The 15344-nt window shown below is 39.2% G+C and overlaps 1 protein-coding gene across 7 annotated transcripts in view; it reads right to left on the bottom strand.

Annotated features, from left to right (window-relative positions):
• HHAT (hedgehog acyltransferase) overlaps nt 1-15344 on the bottom strand; it is a 192876-nt gene that overhangs the window by 149746 nt on the left and 27786 nt on the right. For all 7 annotated transcript variants that reach the window (XM_064509633.1, XM_064509628.1, XM_064509635.1 and 4 more), the window contains one exon: nt 8902-9073. In XM_064509633.1, coding sequence (XP_064365703.1) covers nt 8902-9073 — 172 coding nt within the window. The remainder of the gene's footprint in view (nt 1-8901; nt 9074-15344) is intronic.

Raw genomic sequence — 15344 nt, 5'->3', positions numbered from 1 at the left:
AGACTGGACCTGCTAACACCTCCCTGGCTCAGTATCGACCCTGGCAGGAGTCTACCCTTCATGCTGAGGGAAGCTTTCATATGAACATATAATTACTGCGGTGCCAGGAGAACTCTGCACAAACTGCTAGGCAAGCGGTCACTAAAATCCAGAATTCTGCAGCCACTGCCAGTAATCCCATGTACATCACGCTGCCCTGTCCCCCCACTCAGTGCTAACTGCCCTCTGCATTAATTCAACCTGCATTTACCTGAACTGATGCAAAAGTGACACCTCAATTGAGTTACTCCTGTGTCTAACCACTGAAAAATAGCATAGCGCGAGACATGTGAAGCATCCTAATTTTATTAATCAGCAAGCACAAAACAATGCACTTATTGGGTCCATATTGCTCAGCAGTGTTTTTTCACTGCTAGTTGGCAGTGCTTTGAAAGAGGTGCTGGCTCACAAACTCTAAATGCATGATGAGAAGAAAGTACTATAGGGACTCACATGGCCTGGCTTCATATCCTAGCCGTCCAGCAGCAAACAAGAAGCAAGAAAAACCCTAAAATGCATGGAGAGTGGGGCAAGGAAGTGCATCCCAGGATGTTTGCCCTGAAGGCAAAGTGCTTCGTCTTAGACAACAGAATTGAGCGGACATAAACATCCCAAAGTAAAGTAGCTTAAACCAGACTAAACAAAACTGCCAAAGGACTCTCAGTCACCTCATATACAGGTCTTCCAGACCACTTAACACTAAAATAAAACTAGAACCCTTTCAAGAATAAACATGCCCTCAAGCTACCTACCTTCACTGCTCCCAAAACATCCACAGTACACACTATGCTCATCAGTAAATATTTGTGAGAAAGATCTCTAAATAAATCAACAATTATCACATGAGTAAAAAAGTACTCATTAAAGTAGGTTAACTGCCAATAGTATCTGGAAGTTCAGACTGCAGGAGAGCTTATAAAAATTCAGATTTTTAAGCAGTGAACCACCCAATGTTTTAGAGAAGAAAATCTTATTAAGCTTCATGATTCATGGTTGTGTTTCCAGTTTTCAAAACAGACATCAAGATGCCACATATTTTATCATGTTCTCCTTATCATTACTTGCAGGATGGAAAAAAATCTCAGCAAACAGATTACTCTGTTAGCATTTCATTACCATTTAGATGGATGTACAGACACCATAATTTCAAAAGCAAAACACTGAGCGCTTCTTAAGAATGAACTCAGAAATCTATTTTCTATTCATAGGTTTATTAGAAAAAAACTGCCACACATCAAAAACAGCACTCTATGACTGACTTATGTATCCTATTCTGTAGGTTTCACTTTTTGAAAGAGGAATTTATGTAACATTTCCTCTTTTGATAAATCAAAACATGAAATTCACCAACCTCAGATCAAGCAGGGTGGCTACACCTTTGAACAGATCATATCCTTCCAGATTATTTTTAAACAGCATATATGTCAAAGGAAGAATATTCTTTTGGAACACTGGAACCTAGTTAATAATTAAAGCCACGATAGTTAATTAGGACTGTAAATTATGCATGCTTCACTAGAAAGAACAAATGGCATATGGTTAAGACCATTACATTAAGCTCACGGAATGCTCCCAACATCGTATCATACGTGCATACATCTCTGAGGCACATCTCTACAGCCAATCCATACCTCTGACACAAAACACACACAAATATACAAATTCCTAGTCAAATTTATTTTCACAGTTACTATCTTAATTAATATTCTGGATTAATCCCACGTGACAATGGTGTTAGACAATACATTGTCCAACATAGGACAATGTAAAAGTTGCACCATAGCTTCCAGATTATGCAGTCTTTCCCTGTTATCTTCAAGCAGAATTGTAGCTTTCATCATTTTCTACACCTTGTGAGACTGACGTCAAGCTTTGCTTGGATCAGCAGAAATGAGTAAATGGTGCTGAAGTGTTGAATCACAAAGCTAAATTTGAAGCCTTGTAAGGAAAATATAAACAGTGCTCTCTAATCTCTACATTTTCAGAATCAGATTTAAAAAACAAACACACAGATGAATTAGTAACATTCAACATGCATTCCTGTTCCCATATAAAAGCAAAACCTCCCCCTGCTAGAGTGATTTTTACTACTGACATTTGTACATTGTCATAGTGAAGAACAAAATCACCGATTTCAATTTAAGATCTTGCAACTAGTGCTGCTGAGCTCCCCATTATTATATAAGCCAGTGAATTAGTCATTCAGCTGTGGAAGCCTGAAGTACATACCATGGAAAGGATTAACAAGCCTACCTACCCCCCACTTCAAAAAAAAAAAAAAAATCCTTTCCCTCGCTTCATTACAGACAACTGCCTGAGATTAGTCATTAGAGCACACAGGCTTTTGATCTGGCCTGGCCTGGCTATTCTTAAAGTATGTTGCAGTTCACCAGTATAGTGGATTTTTGGAATCAATAGTGGCTTCAATCTTCACTGCTTGCATATCTCCTTTTTGCAATGTAAAATACAAAAATTAAGCTCAAATAATTTTTAAAATTGAGAAGAATGAATTATCATGGTTTTCACTGTCATGGAATACAAGTCTTCCTGTTATGACATTAATTCTGAAAGCACCCAATTCTTTAAGACAATCTGACCAACGCTATAAGAACGAGAAGCAGCACTGACGCAAAAACATGGAATTGTTATAAATGCTGTGCTTGATGCTCAGAATAAAATAAGCACAACTGTGCACAAGTGCCCTGATATTGTTCAATATACCAATAGTTCACTACTGATGGGTGCAAATATTTGCATTACTGAGAAGGATCTGAAGCTAAGATCTGCCTTGGACAGACAGGTATCAGGATGAGAGATTTTGAGGAATGAGGAATTCAGAGGAGAGCGGTGAGGCCCAGTCTATGAGCAACGCTTACTATCGTGCTGTTAAGTGCTCATTATACCTTGGGGATTCTTGGAGAGAAGGGACAATAGTGTTTTCTGCTGTAAGAGCGCAGAACCATTGGAATCCATCAAATTCAAAGGCTACATAGGCCAATACAAGAGACAGTGAAGAAACAGGTGAAAGATTTCACACTGATTTTATAATCTGTTTCACATTACCAAGAAAGTATACCTCCCCACATCTAGACACAGAACAAAATTTCCACTGCCCAGAAAGGAGAAGAATAAAGTCTCCGCAAGGACAGAGGTTATGGGGGGATGACCTCAGTTCATCTATACCTAAAGGTACCCCCAAAAATTGATATGTGGATATCTAAAAGCATTTCTGACCAAAGCTACCTCTCACCTCCTTCTCTATTCAGGAGACGGTGACATTTCTACTTGAATATTCATCTTGCTATCAAACATGGCTGTGATCAATATGAAACTATGCTTTCTTCAGCTCAGTAGATGTAGTTTTCTTGTGAATACACATTGCATCTGTTGTCCAGTATCTGATCTAGTAGCCTGTGTAGAGTTGCAGTCACTCAGCTGAAAACATCTTAGTCACTCTGGATGTGACTGGTCAGGCTAAAAGGCTACATTAAAAACAACCGGATAGGTTTTGCCATCTCTGACACTGCTCTTTTCCTGCCATTCTGCTGCCATGAAGATAATCAAAGGCACCTGAGCTCTAACCTGCTGGTATCAAAGAAAGGGTACCACTGCCAGCATGCTATCTCATGAGCAATTACCCTGTGAGAACTGAATTCTTCCTGTGCAGTGACCAACACAGCTCAACCTTGCTGTGATATAAACATGCAAGTTTAAAGCAGTATGCAGAGAGTGCTAAAGGAAACAAAATTTAAATGTGAGAAGGAATATACAGTAGAGGAAATTCTAACATATATTTCCACGTGGCGGTTGTATTATCAAACAGGGGATGGGATATCCTATGAAAACAGATCTGTGATGGTTTTCTATTGTATTTTAGTCAATGCAAGAGATGCAGGCAACCTCAGGTCAGCTTTCTTTTATATCACAGACATAAACCCATCTAAAAATATTCAAAAAGGAAAAAATGAATTATTCAACAACAATAGATTTTGTATTGTCTGGCTGAAGAGCCTAAAAAATGCATGTCTGTCTTCTCTTTTAGTAAAGAAGCTCTTCTAAATAATAATACTAGTAATAATAGTGATAATAGTATGAAGAGTAATTTTAGAAAGCTGCTGTCCTTCAGAGTAGCCTCTAGCCAGGGCTCCAATCACCTTTTATTTAAAGCTCCCAAATCCAGGAACCCTAGTGCAACAAGACACTTACTTTCTTACTTAAAGAACTGATGCACAGTGGATGCAATTTGCTCCATCTCAGAGAAGGCTGCTGATCATGTACTTCCATAGCTCACTGATCCACAAGGTAGCAAAGCAAGCTGCTTTTTCTGCTCAGAGATACAATTTAGTGGCTGATAGGAACAAATTAGGCAATGTAGGGAGAGGACTAATCCAGGAAAACAGGGGCAGGTGGGAAGGGAATTGAAAGCTCTACCTATATACAAAATACATGCACACTGTCTTTAGCCTTCTATTCACAATTCCCAATACTATTATCATCCAGTTAATGATCTTGAAAATTGACAGCTGCAAATATAAACTGCAAGTAACAGTAATTAAAGAAATTTCATGGAGACTCCAATTACAGCAGCTCTTCCATCTATAGTACAATAACAACTCAAAGTCTGCATGGCATCATTATTGTTTATCCAAGAGAAAGTCTTCATCTACTCAATAAATGAGGTTGGTCAGCCTCCCTTCAGTTGTCCCTGAGAAGGTTATGGAACAAATCCTCCTAGAAGCCATTTCTAAACACATTAAGAACCAGAAAGTGATTGGAAATAGTAAAATGGGTTTACCAAGGGCAAATGATGCCTGACCAACCTCACCGCTTTCTATATGAAGTGACTGGTGCTTCAGACACAGGGAGGACAGTGGGTACCGTATACATTTGTTGTCTATATGTTGTATACACATACAGAATGTTTTACATGTTCTCCAATAGTCTCCTTATAACCAAATTCACAAGATATGGGCTGTATAATTGGATGATAATGTGGGAAGAAACTTGGCTGGGACTGGATTAGTTGCAAAGTGTAGCTGGCAGCCACTAACTACTGCAGTCCCTCAGGGATCACTGCTGAGACCAATACTGTTTAATGCCTTCATTAACAATCTGGATGATGGAACAGAGTCCTCAACAAGTTTGCAGATGACACCAAATAATTGCAGGGAGCAATACATACACTGAAGGGCTGCACTCCTTTTCAGAGGGACCTTGACAAGCTGGAGAAATGGGCTGGAAGAATCAACAAAAGCAAATGCAAAGTCTTGCATCTGGGATGGAATAATCCCATCAACATTACAGGCTGGGGGCTGACTGGCCAGGAAGCAGTTCTGCAGAAAAGGGTTTGGAGGATCTTGGTGGATAACAAGTTGAACATGACTATGACATGCACATGAGTTAGCAGTGTATCTTTGCAGTCAAAAAGGGCAATAGCATCCTGGACCGCATTAGTAAGAGTGGAGCTAGCAGGTCCAAAGAAGTAATGTTTCTGTTCTATTTTGCATTTGTGAGACTGCATCTGGAATGTCGTGTCCGGTTTTGGGCTCCCATTACAAGGAAGACATTGACATCATAGAGCAAGCCCAGCGGAGAATCACCAAGATGGTCAGAGGTGGAGCATACAACACAGGAAGAAAAGCTGAGAGAACTGGGTTTGTTCAGGCTTAAGAAGAGAAGGTTCAGGGAAACCTGACTGCTGTCTGCAACTCTCTGAGTAGAGGATACAGAGAAGATGGAGCCTGTGGAGGTGCACAACAACAGGAAAAGAGACAAAACACAGGTTGGAAAACGGGAAATTCCACATAGATAACAGGACTTTGAGTTTGGGGTATCACCATGAGGCTGATAAACTACTGGAATAGCTGCTCAGGGAGGCTGTAGAGTCTCCATCCTTGGCAGTGTTCAAGATTCTACATCACGTTGCTCAAGGCCTTGTCCACTAATTAGACCAGCTTTGAGCAGGGCATTGGACTACATGATCTCTGGAAGTCCCTTCCAGCCTAAATTATTCTAAGATTCTAAATATTTTACTGATACATCTTTTCTCTGGTCTGGCCTCGTTACTTTGCACCACCATGTAGCATAAACAATTCCACACAAAGAAACTGAGAAACTGAGTAAGCTCCTTTGGGTAGGGGGGGTGGGGTGGGGAAGTCTTCTGGCTACAAATTGAATCAGTGCTTGTCATGCCTTCTGTATATTGTGCGAACACATTTCCCGTTTGGTGAAAATTTTGTTGCCTTTCACTTTCAAAATTTTTTTTTCCTTTAGCTTATATATATGTGATGAAGAAAAAGAGGCACTCACTAATGTTACTTTAGATAACCATAGCATTTCTGTCTTGTCATTTGCAGCTATGTAAACTTGCTAAAATTGTACATCCTTAACAGTACAGCTGCAGTACAAAAGAAAAATACATACCGGTTTGAACTGCCTTGACATTTTTAAACAAATATCATAATTCAGTAAGATTTTTGTTTACAATCTCACCTCGCAGGAACACTGTACTAAGCCATCCAAAGCACTGTGTTGTTTCATGCTCCTCTGAGAGGTACTCTGACCATCATCGTTGCCCTTAAGATTCCTTAAGCAATATCCAACAGCATTGTGGCTTTTATCTGCACTGCTGATGTTCATTGCATATTATCCAAAGATACCCCAGAAGAAAACATGGAAGAACAACTATAATTTTCCTAACTAGGGTTGATTGTAATGCAGCCTCCAAATCCTTCCCCCATATTTAACACACTAAAGGGACAGCCATGCATCACCTGATATAACCAGTTGATCCATGCCGCTTTGAAGCTTTTGTAGGTTAAATGGGAAACGCAAAATGAAAACCAGAAAGGATAATACAGGACATAGTAAGCCTCATAGTAAACAATAAGCTTCCTCCTTGGTCTTATGACAGTTTTGTGATGTAATTGCTTTTAATAACATAATGTGAAATAATGAAGAGGAAAGTTTGGCTCTGTACAAGAACTAGTGAAGAAGCATGTTAAGATCCGTAACTCAGTAAGAATCAATAGGCAAATAATACAGGCATCCTTACTCATCTACCAATGGCTCTTTAAATCAAGTCACAATGGTGATTTGCTCCTGATTTGAGTCTAAGCAGACCTGAATAATCATTGAGACAAAGCAAGTAGAGAAAATGCTGAAAAGTAACACATTGCTGCAGGTAGGTTATGCCACAAAATCTTATTTGAACTATAACATTTAAGCACCTGCTTTAATTACTACTACTAAGACAAAGCTTAATGAGAGTGGGGTTAGCAGGGTAAAGAGGCATTTGTTTTAACTCAAATGTTCCTATTTTAACCAGGAAAAGGCAGTATTACAGTCTAGACTTGCTTTAAAACAGGCTTTCATCACTTAAATTTGCTTTTGAAGCAAGTTCTAATCACCTACTCGAAATGAGTTATAATTACTGGGAGGTAACATTTGACTGTATCAAATGAATATACAACTTTGCTGCTTTCTGGACAGCAACTTTTTTATTGACAATTGGAGGCCTTGAACAGAGGGAAGAATCTACCAATAATGCTACGCCTAGAATATTTCTTCCCTAAGTCTGTAAGCTTGCCTGCCTTATTAACTAGTCAGCATTTACCACGTTCCATATGCCGAGCACAGCTTTTGTCATACACATACACACAACACCAGGAGCTATCTGATTTAATTGATCAAAGAATTCACGTTTAGAACAGGAAATGCAAACTCAGAATCAACTTTCAGAACAGTGACTGACTGCGGATGAGGGGAGCAAACCATAGAGGCAAACCACTAAGTTTTTGCTATCTTCAGCAAACTAGCTGTCCCTGGCTCTTTCTATATATAGCATCTCCCTCTACTGGCCAGAACTCAATATGCAAAGGTCCTCTTTCAACATATACACTGCCTATTATATAAAAACAATAATGAATCCTGGACAGGGCCTATCAGTGTCTGCATCAATTCCTGTTACTTGCTGAGATAATAAGAGGCATCTGCTTCAATTCAGTAATCATCAAAGCTTTTTCAGAATCCGATTTTAAGGGTTGGAATTCCTCTGCTTCCTTCCCCCTACCCAGTGATACATGCAGCAGAACAATGGAAAAAATCATACCAACCACATATGCAAGTGGCTTATGGGTTATCCTATGTTTATCTACACACTGGTATGCACAGCTCGTACCATTTGATGTTATATTCATTGGTACTCACTCATTTTTTACCCACAGTAAAGAATTTTAACGAAATACAGGGTGTGTGGGAAGAACAGAGGAAAACAGAAAGAAGAGAGGCACCAATTAGTACTTTCAAGTCACCTTGCTTGTGCATACACTCCCTTCTATTTGCGCTTTTAGTGAGTACTGCCATTTTAAGTTTCAACATGGATAAGAACTGAGTAAGAGCTGGAGGAAAGAATTAAAAACACCAAACACAGCAGAGACCAATAAATCATGAGAAATGTTTTAAATCTTAACATTTCCCTACATCCATCCCTACCTCCATCCCTTGGCTAAACAAACTCTTTTTTGTTTTAAATGATCAGCTCTATGGTAGAGAAAAATATAAAGACTAGAAATGCCCTCACCTTTCAGACAGAGGAATAATAAAAAAAAATTTTTAAATAAAAAAAAAAAAGCACACCAGGATACAGAATATTTTTGAATTTTGGAAGAAGTTCCATTAGATTAATTGTAAGCATCCTAAAGGACCTACATGTAACCTTAATAGTCTAAATCATGTTTCTGACACTGAATGGTCATGATGTACGATTAATAAGTACTAACAGATGGACATAAAATAAAAGTAGATTTGAGGGTTTCTGGAGGTAGTGGGGGAAGGAGGACTTGTTCAGTTTTTTATACTAACCTAAAGCCCAGTATGACACAGCTTCCAAAGGTGGAGAACTGCTGTAGATAGCATGGATATACATGAGGTGAATCATCAGCTCAGCCAAGCACCACCAGAAGAAAATGCGAATTATGCCCACGATTAAAATTCCAAGATTCGTCTTCAAACTGAAGGCTTCTTGCCTCCTCATCTAAAAGAAGAAATCCGGATAGGTTATATGATACATAAATGATGAACTGATTTACTCAAATAATCATCTTGAGATCATTTTTTAATTTCATCTGTTATTTATTAGTATTGAGGAATTTTTGACTGTAGTATTTGGAAATTCTTGACATACTCTTTTAATGGAGTCTAGTTTCTACTCTCTGAAATTCAGAAAGAAGTAGAAACCAGCAAGTAGAAGAAAACTGAATGATAAACAAAGCCAAAGAAAAGTCTCCAGTCAATACCACAAGACTAGATGCAGTATGTACAACCATTCGGTTCCATTTGCATGTGTTGAAAATCTTTTCCATACTTCCAGATGACATTCCCAATCTCATTAAACCGCAAAATTATCTGTGCAGCTGAACTCTGTGGGAATGCAATGGTATCAACTAGAATGGTGTAGTTTCCACCCTCAGCACCCTAGTACAGGAGGATCCTGACTATTCTTACCTCATACTTTTCATGTGTCAAAGGGTCTGCGCACTGCTTTGCTAGTGCACACTATCCAGTGCTTTACATGTATAATCTTTGTAGCTGCTCCCATTTTGCATTTATTCCAAATGGACACTTCAAATGGTCTGGATCCTGCAGGCATATCTCTGAATATACAAAGATGCAGAGACTGTGACACTTTCATCCCTGCGCTGTCAATTCAGAGACTGCATCATAGTCACCAGTTTCCTCCAGCTGCTGCCAAACAAAGTTAGGGCCAGGAGGTCTAAGGTCCATTATAATGAATGCCATCACTTTCAAAATGGCCTGCAAAAGGACTGTCTTGGTAATAACCACTTTATTACTAAAAGGTTGTCAAACTTGAGAAGAATTTCTAAAGAACAGACCCTGACTGTGTGAACAAGTTCCTACGTGTCTAATCCAACAAAAAGTATCTACTCAGATATAAACATAAGTTTATCTGCATTAACAAATATATCATAGCAAAAAACATATGAAGTGTATGACAATAAAACTTTTCTTAAATTTTCTAACGTTTTTCTGCATATTTTTCAATGGCACTAATCATTCTAAGGCCTGTTCAAACAGAAGAATACAACACGGATATAAAGTGCTGTACAGGAGCAAAACAAAAGTCTCAGGAGAAGGTATAAATTGCCTATAAAAAGAAGCAGTATATAGCTGCCCACCCATCTGGACAAGAAGCTTACAAGCAAAACACAGAACTTTCACACATTTTTTTCCTCCATGTAGCTGTTAAATTTTGTCCTGTAAGTTTTGTGGAGATTCCCTGACACCACGGAAATTACACTAAACATAAACAGAAAGCCAGTATCCTCAGCAAAAACCTCATTCCTGTTAAGTTGTTAATTTTCAGAGAAAACCCGTTCCTTTCAGACTGTTGTAAAAACCTTCTATAATTAATTAAGTCTTGAATTAGCAATGCTATTATAAAAAAAAAAAAAAACAAATGAACAGAGAAGAAACTGGCTTTTCGCTTTGGCTTAGCAAACTGTTGTCTAACTATTCGAGAGCTATGCTCATACGTGAATAAAAAGAAACAAGGCAAAAGGTTACTAATGTCTTATTTAAACATCCTTTGTACTAAAAGACAATTAAGCAGACAGCCTATCCTACGGAAGATGTTTTAGAAAAAAATATAGGAAGAGCCCTTAATTTGAGAGGGCGAGCGAGCGGGAGACAGGGAGAGCGAGACAGGGAGAGCGAGACAGGGAGAGCGAGACAGGGAGAGCGAGACAGGGAGAGCGAGACAGGGAGAGCGAGACAGGGAGAGCGAGACAGGGAGAGCGAGACAGGGAGAGCGAGACAGGGAGAGCGAGACAGGGAGAGCGAGACAGGGAGAGCGAGACAGGGAGAGCGAGACAGGGAGAGCGAGACAGGGAGAGCGAGACAGGGAGAGCGAGACAGGGAGAGCGAGACAGGGAGAGCGAGACAGGGAGAGCGAGACAGGGAGAGCGAGACAGGGAGAGCGAGACAGGGAGAGCGAGACAGGGAGAGCGAGACAGGGAGAGCTGGTATCTGTTAATAACAACAGCAGGTCTCAAGGTATCATTGTTGACCTCACAGAAAGCTAGATGAAAAAGGTTAATGAAAGCATTTCAGCTGAATGCAACGCACTCTGAAATAAAGCTAAGAAATCTTAAGTCTTACAAACATGGCCACTTTTTTGTTTGTTTAAAAGACTGGACATGCTTCAGTGAGCAGTTTAATTCTGTGTCATAAGCACAAAATACACTCAGAGTATTTCAGTAATTGAGGACTTGACATCATAGACATCATGCAACGTTTCATACAGGTTGATGTTTATCCTCGTTCACACATTCACAGTGCACTCATCACACATGAGTACTTGGCAGCAACTGAAGCTATTTCTTCAAGTGGTAGAAGTACAGTCATCAGTAACATCTCATGCAAGAAAAAGCCCTGTCTTTCCTTCCACGGACGCTCACAAACATCATGACAGGCATATACTTTGGGAGTCCTCAGCAAAGAGAAGTAACATAATTCTGCTGCAGAATACTAGAAGGGCCACTTGCTCAAACTGTCCAAGCAGCCTATAGAGCAGGCAGAAACCTCAAAACCAGCCACTGAGTTTCCCTGAAGAAAGTGGTAAAATCCCAATGACTAAACACCAAACTGCAAGGCAAGCTATACACCAAGCTAACATTTCAGTCCTGAGGATAGAGGACCAGAGCACACTATGGCTGATCATTAATCATTCTCAAGTCCTGCAGAACCAGTCTGTTGTAGAAAAAGACAAGTGCTATTAACCTTAACAGAATCCAGACATGAGACATTCATTTCTTTAATTCTTGTACTTTATCAACATCTATAGATAATGAAAAAAGTTGAATGAAACCATAGCTGTGAAGGAGAATAAGATTTTCCAAGCAGCAGCCCTACCAAACACACAGGGAAAGGAAAAAAAAAACCCAACCAAACAAACAAAAACACAAAACACCCACCCACACCCTGCTTGCTCTCAAAACATCTCAAACTTCTACCAGCTGCATTGGATTGCTACTTGAAAACAGTTCATCATTTTCCTCCTGAAGAACTGCCAAGGTCAGTGAAACCTACGTGATGTGTTGAGCAAATGCCAGTTAAGTCCAACTGGAAAACTCAGATAAAGGAAGGTTTACAATCAACTAGTTTCTCAAGAGGCCCCCCAAATTCTTAGGCCACTAACTACAGTAAACAAATCTGTATGCTATTATTTTACCTTCCTTCTGCAGTAAAACAGAATATGATCAAATTACTTAATGAAAAGATAGGATTGCCTACATGTCTAGTAATTTCTATGAACATCTATCATAGCATGCCAAAATTCCTACTTGCATTTGTCATTGTGCTTCTACTCAGTCAAATTAACCCTTAAGATAAATATTTCACATGTAAAACCAAAGACAGATGAAAATCTGTGCAGAAGAGGCAAGTTTTCAACTGGCCACCAAAAATGCACATACAAAATTATCGATCCCACCCATTTGCATGGACAAAAAGTCATACTTGCAAGTACAACATAGAGCTAGAATGCCATTAGCACTGTTCACTTGCACTGTTCACTTGAAATCTTTGTAGGTAAATTTGTCCCACCTAGAGGACATTTTGGGACTACCATTTAACTGCAGGTATTTGCACAATGGGGCTTCAACACTACGACTAGAACTTCTGTGCACCGCTTCTACCCAGAAATTTTAAAAGGCCATTAATGAAATGTCACAATTTCTCATTTTTGCATAGCAAAGAATACATATTACTAGTATTATTATTAAGCTCTTTGGTTCATACAACAGTTTCTTGGTTTCCATTTTCAGTAACTCTGCTTTGCAGCGTGCTGAAAAGCAATGCTCTTCTCAGTCCCAGCTTCAGTTAAGTGGGTCTGCAGTTCTCATTCTCCTTTTGTGCAAAGAGCAATAAATATACTTTTCATATTGCACATTTTGCGCATATTGCTGAAAACTGCTAATTTAGAAACCCTTCTCTAACCTCAGCTGTCAAGGTAGTATCTTCTTCTCATGTACTAAGTCTGAAAATGCACTTCAAGCAAACACCATGAAGAAACAAGTCAATAGCATTATTCAATACATTTTCTTTATGACTTTAACTGAATAGATCTATACATATTTAAATGAGAACTTTACAGATATAGGCATCACATCCTTCTTTATCTTTGTCTTCACACGTTGTCTCACACCACTGTCTTTATAGGGGGAGATAGGCCATACTCAGATGATCAAAGTTTCATTTCAAGATCCTATGCACAATTTTTCCTACCAACTATCTATAGTCCACTCTCTACTCTGGGTCTTGCATAGGTCTTCTGAAACATTCTTTGAGAAACTCATCCCTCTCCATGAGAGGTACAGGAATACAGATGGAATTTAACACATTTTAGAAGCTATAAAATAATAAATACTAATAAATAGTTTCCTCAGTTTCCATGCAAGTCAATGTAAAAAAAGAATCATCTTATTCATTTTAAGTTTTTTATCCCCATTTCCCCCAGTTATGTTCTTTTCCTGAAAAGGGCTTTAAAGATGCACAGATGATTGGCTTGTTCTCAGTGAAGCCTGGAAGATTGCTTATTACATGTTTCTGTCAGTCTTCCAGATGCTTTTGCTTATTTGACTCATCTCCCTTAATGACATCCCATTGGCAGTAAGCACTTTACAAAATCAACTTTCTTCAAAGTGATGAAAGATCACTTGACTCTGCCCCTTTAATTCATACAACACTTCTGTCAGTCATAGCTCAATAAGCATCTCGGCACCTCTGGTTCCTATTCTACAGCCTCCAGTCTCCAGGCTCATTTAAGAACTCATGCTGACACATTCAAAGCCACACAGAGGATTTGGACACCTGCCTACTATTAAATCTAATGGAAAATGAGCATGCAAATGCATTAGTCAGCTTCAGAATTTTAATGTCTATTTAGGGACATAGAAGTGAAATAGGAGAGACAAGGTATGATTCACAAAAGCTTGCATTCTTTCAGTAAACAAATCAGATGTTCTCCACTGCAGCAGAAGGGAAGCGAAGCTGATCCCTCCAGGCTGACTTAGCTGCAAGGACACCATTTCAGTAGCTCTCACAAAAGCACAGCCCCGTTGCTGGAAGTTCCTGACATTCCTCAGGTAACTCAAGCCATAGCAGCCGATCTCACTGCCTGTCAGTGGACTGAATTGTTTTGGACTGTCAGTATACCTGACAGCACTGCAGCTGAGAGCAAACAGTGGCCGTAACTAGAAGCATTTCCACAACACACACACACACACACACAAAACAAAAATGCAAGAATGCCAACTTATGTCAATTACGGGAAAGAATTCTGTGGTATAAGTTCTTTGATCAAGTCAGGAATCAGACCAAAATCACCAACATTAATGATAGGAATCCACCAGTTACAAAACCATGACACCAACTATTTAGGCTTCCTATTAGCCTATCTGAAGTCACAGTTTAGAGATAAAAATCCTGTGGTCTTCTTTTATTTCTGCAACATCCAGTCCAGGATAAAAAAAAAAAAAAAAAAAAAAGAAAAAGAAAAATCAACCACCTGCCGCTCATGTCTCAAACAGGATCTCAGTTTTCATTTTCACAGAAGCTAATCTCTATCTGTTATGGTTTTAACAGAAAGTTTCCAAATATAAACAGAAATCAGCAATTCACAGACATCCAAATATAAACAGAAACAGCAATGTCATGGTTTGAAGCGCCCACTCATCTGAATAAACCTTTATCCCATTGATGTTAGCCATAAACCTCACTGATAGTTATTTCATTTCTTACCAAATTGTGCAAAAAAATAAGGAAAGCAATAAAGCATGAAAATACGTTTCCCCCCACCCCACACACAGTCTTCTAGACATGAAAAAGGAGCCTGCAAAGCACAAGAAAAAAACATCCAGTAAGACAGGCCTTTCACATTTAAAGAGTTGTTCAGCTTTCAGAAGTCTGAAAAAGTGACTCAAGTAATTAATCATCTGCTTTTAAACCAACATTATGCAAATTGTGGCCCCACATCAGTCTCCAAATCTAAGGCCTTCATGAGTTCCCAGTACTAAAAGGAACTTTCTGTGACTTCCTGCAATCTGCTTCGGAATTAATAGCAGAGATCTTCAGGGGACTGTTGCTGAAAATATTACTTTATTCACATTTATTTTTCTAGCTGGCTCTCCCCTGCATTTTTTGGGTGCAAAGGCCTGAACCAAGTCCAAACAGCAAACTCATTTGCTGCTCAGTTAATTAACACTCCTGAAATACTGCTATCCCCA

Source organism: Dromaius novaehollandiae, chromosome 3 (assembly GCF_036370855.1).
Source record: "Dromaius novaehollandiae isolate bDroNov1 chromosome 3, bDroNov1.hap1, whole genome shotgun sequence".
Lineage (NCBI taxonomy): Eukaryota > Metazoa > Chordata > Aves > Casuariiformes > Dromaiidae > Dromaius > Dromaius novaehollandiae.
Note: the sequence above shows the minus strand (reverse complement) of the source record. Positions and strands in the feature narration are given on the sequence as shown.